Below are 4,417 nucleotides of genomic sequence, written 5' to 3'. Positions count from 1 at the left end.
GGGTGATTAGAATTCTCTTGTGAGGAACAGTGAGTTTCCTTACATATTTTTGACTGTACCCACCTAGCACCGAAACCCCTTGCTGGATGCTGAGGAACCGAAGGGTCTGATCAACCCTAGGTCTCCCTCATTGTCTAGTACCCCTCAGGAATTATTAGTGAGTAAAGTTACGATTTTCGAGTAGAAACAGAGACTACTTACTGGATTGGCCCCTAGTAGGTTCACAATGCTTTGGAACGCTGCAGAACGCTTCTGGAACACATTAGCACATATTGATATGGACCAGTGCTGGATACGCTGGAGGTCCGCATTGATCAGATGGGTTGAGGACCAGGCATCTGTGACAGTGAAAAGGAACAAACAGGTGCACATTGAGTTTACAGATAATGGACAACAAGATTATCCATTGGTTATTGATTACAATGTGGCTGCCAAGCCTCGACTAACGATTCCCAGAGGGTACCCAAGTCTGGATATTGATACTAACATGCCAGGATGTAAGTCCTCGTCCCTCATGGGCTGGAGGCAACCTGATGAACCTATACCAGGTGATAAGTCCTTGTCTACACAAGGCTGGAGGCACCCTGATGAACTAGTACATACCAATAACATAGAATTAAGGTATGTAACTGTACCAGTGCATATAGTTAGACAAACGTGCAATGTAGAGCAGACACCAGCAAGTATTCACACTACTGGGCTTGCAGAAATAGCAAATAATGGTACAAAGAGTGGAAACGCTCAGGCAATTGTTCTTGAGGATTCAGACAGTCAAGTTCAGGATGAACAGGCGATTGGATTCGAGGATTCGTCCAATCGAGTACAGAAGGTTGAGTTTGAGGATTCAACTCACTGAGTACAGGCGATTGAGCTTGAGGATTCGCTCAATCGATTTCAGGCTACTGAGTTTGAGGATTCACTCGATAGAGAACAGGCAATTTGGTTTGAGGATTCACCAAGTCGATATAGAGAGCTAACAGCAAGCATTGAGGAATTTGCAAGCTAGTACAAGAGTTACAGAGTGTATATAGTCAGTATCAGTGAGAGCATGGATGAGTATCCAGTGAGCACACTTACTTCAGAACGGAAACACATTGACAACAGCAATGTAGAGGGTAATGAGACACTTAAGACCCTCTTTAGCAGTGAAGAAAGCAGCCAGGACTCAAAGAACAAGAGTAACAGACAAGGCCAGGAGAGCTAGGCATTGGAACTACAGAGATTCAATGAGGAACAAGACTTCCAGAAGGCAAGTAAGACCTTCAGACACATTGTGAGAGCTAGAGTGATTGAGATAGACATAGGACATGTCAGCCCATTCCACAGTTTGATAGACATCGAAGATTTGAATAAGAGAACGTACAAGTTCGATAGAATGTATCAGGAAGAGGAGAAAGCAACTCCTTCATCAAACAAGAGCAGACTCAATAGTATAGCAACAGAAAAGTGTGAAACGCTTCGGGCAGGCTACAGAACAAAAGCCAGACATGCCACAGTACCTACAGACAGTAAAGATCAGAACTATTGATACAAGAGTGTAGAAGAAACGCTCAAGAGTCCAGACAAACAATTGCATTTGTAGAAAGCAAAAGGAAAGTGCAAAGCAAAAGGAAAACACAAAGCACAAGGAATGGAACGAAAACCAGAACTGCCAGGCATTCAATACAATTGTGAAATCGATTCAGACTATCCAAGCAAAACAGACATTGCATTGACAGAACAGTACTTTGAGGATAGCAAAAGTGAACACAAATTGGAACTACAGGGATCAGTACTTGATCCAGAGGGCAAAAACCAAGCATACACCCATGAAATCAAGTGTTTAACCTCATACATGGTAGATATTGACTACACATTGCACAGGAGCAATGTACAGGACTACTACAATGGATACAACACCCTAGCCAGGTCCAGGAATAAGAGAGAAAGCAAAATACCTGGATATATGTGGTCTCAAATGGAAATACCAAGTTTTTCAGGACATCAGAGTATCCCTTGCGAAAATAAAAGGAACAAACGATCCCATAGTGATACTTTGCGATTGAAAGCAGTCCCAGACATATGCATACACAGTCGATTCTATTCAGTACAGGGAGAGATACAGGATTAGTATTGAATACTACAAAGGAACTATGTCAGTTGACATTGGAACAGACATTTCCAGCTTCAGGATTGAAGAAACAGTCTATAATGAGCACGATCGAAGTAATTCGCATAGAACAACGTTCTATAAGGTACAATTGGATGTTATGCTACAGAACTACTCAGTTTACAGTGAAGAACTGTTGGAAAACGTCAGAACCAGCTCAGACTACAAGGATATATTGTACAGAACACAGTTTCAGGAGAACATAAGGTATTACATTGCGAAATACACCTTCAGACAGTCAGGATTCATTAGAATAGACCCAGGATACTTTATTAGACATAGTATGGGCATCACAGACATGCAAACGGATGTGCTAGTGTGCATATACTCAGGATACATAGTAAGAATCGAGGTATTCAAGCTACAGGATGACAATTACAATCTACAGAATGTAAAACAGTTACAATCTATGTAACACAAGGATAGTAAGACACTACTGAGATCAGGAAACAATACACATTGTATGGAACGAAGTACAGAAGTTCAGAGGGTGACTTCAAGCCAGAGAACAGGTTCAGAACCTGGACAATCTGCTCAATCTGCTCAATCTGCTCAAACGGATTATCACACTGCTTCAAGGGAAAGCGAAGGCAATACGCATACAGCCAGTGAATATCAGAGTGATAGTGAATTAGCAATGATTGATCAGACTATTCGAGCATTCAGGAACGATACTTCAACAATACAGAAGGAAATAGAGTACCAGGAAGCTCAAGGACATCTATTGAACAATGATACAGTTCAATCTACTCTAGGAATGAGTAGTTACAATTGGTTCAAAGTATGAAAACATGCAGAAGACCTCTCCAGACACCCTAGAAAGGTTTCAGGACAGTACCAGACGTTTTACACTGAAAATGAAGTCATATTTCGATGAGAGGGCAAGAGGCACACACATTGTATTGCATACACACTCTTTGAGCATACAATCTACATGTTTGAACATACATTTTTCTTACTTGAGATACTATGAAACGATTTCGCAAAGGACTTCACAGCACCAGACAGTATCAGTACTACAGGAAACAGGACACATGATAGGTACACGAGGAAAGAATACATTGGAACAAGGACAAGGACACAGAAAGACAGGAAGTCAGTGCTAGAGCACATTGATCCACACATGGATTTGCCAAATGAACAAGGAATTGGCAGCATATACTCAGGACTTCAGGCAGTGCTACTGCACATACAGACAGGACTTTTCATTAAGACATACATGGAACAACACAGTATACAGACAGTTACAGCATTCAGGAAAGTAGAGAACGCTACTTGGACACATTGTGATAGAACATCACACTATGAGACAGCAAAAGTATACTCAGACGATTCAGGAATCGAATCAATCAACTTACGAAGACACAAACAAGTTGAGACACAAGGAAACAGTATGAGAATACAGCAGGACATTCATTACACACAGAGATACTGTGCATATACACACATATCTAGTGATATTAGGCTCATACCTTACAATCTCATTGAATTTGAGACAATATTTTCATTCAAGGACAGATATTACACTCTATGTTACACTCTGCAATTAGTATTTGGACATTGAGCTCAACAGGATATCCAGTTTTGCATCACAGTTGGTTATTGTATACAAAAGAGTACACATTTGGAGACATTCTACCAATACAAGCACAAGGCACTACATTTGTAGGAACTAGTCTATTGGAAAAATTGAGGACATAGCAGAGGAATTTTGGAATACATCTCCACTATCTATTATTGTATGACTATTCTACAGGAGCAGAGAAACGCACAAGGTCAGCTAGAAGCTGCAACACTAATACATTCTATTGAGGAAGAAGGTTATAGCTTTATCAATCAGGGATTTACCTCTGTGCTTCCTGAAGACGCAGGAGAAGAGAATATTTGCAATTACCATGCTGCCGGAATTTCCACTTCCATACATATCAATCTATGCTGTGTGTCTCAGAATACTCAAGAGCTGAAACGCCATATCTCCCCAGGAACTCCACTGATTCTCTTCGAAAAGTGTTGTATCAATAGCAACAATCAAGAGGCAACTTTCCTACTATTTGACTATATGGTAATATGGACTACGTTTTATTCTATTAACGTTTTATCTAGTTTCACATGGTTTGGAACCATGCTACTCACTGTCCAGAATGCCACCACTGTCTCAATACACACCGGATCAACTTCAGATCACTTCAGAGAGGCAGTACTACATCACGAGGATGTTTCCCATATGCATGGGCAAGGTATTTCTTTATTTACTTGTTACTAACTGTT

General features: G+C 40.8%; 1 protein-coding gene across 1 annotated transcript; it reads left to right on the top strand.

The window, feature by feature from the left end:
- Window positions 1–226: 226 nt before the first annotated feature.
- Window positions 227–856, top strand: FOMMEDRAFT_152565 (uncharacterized protein; the record flags this gene model as incomplete). Its single annotated transcript, XM_007263383.1, has 2 exons — window positions 227–548; window positions 669–856. 2 exons carry the CDS (start codon window positions 227–229, stop codon window positions 854–856), a joined length of 510 nt encoding a protein of 169 aa, XP_007263445.1.
- Window positions 857–4,417: the final 3,561 nt, after the last annotated feature.

This window comes from Fomitiporia mediterranea (assembly GCF_000271605.1).
Source record: "Fomitiporia mediterranea MF3/22 unplaced genomic scaffold FOMMEscaffold_3, whole genome shotgun sequence".
In the NCBI taxonomy this organism is placed as follows: domain Eukaryota; kingdom Fungi; phylum Basidiomycota; class Agaricomycetes; order Hymenochaetales; family Hymenochaetaceae; genus Fomitiporia; species Fomitiporia mediterranea.
This window is presented reverse-complemented; position numbering and strand designations above follow the sequence as displayed.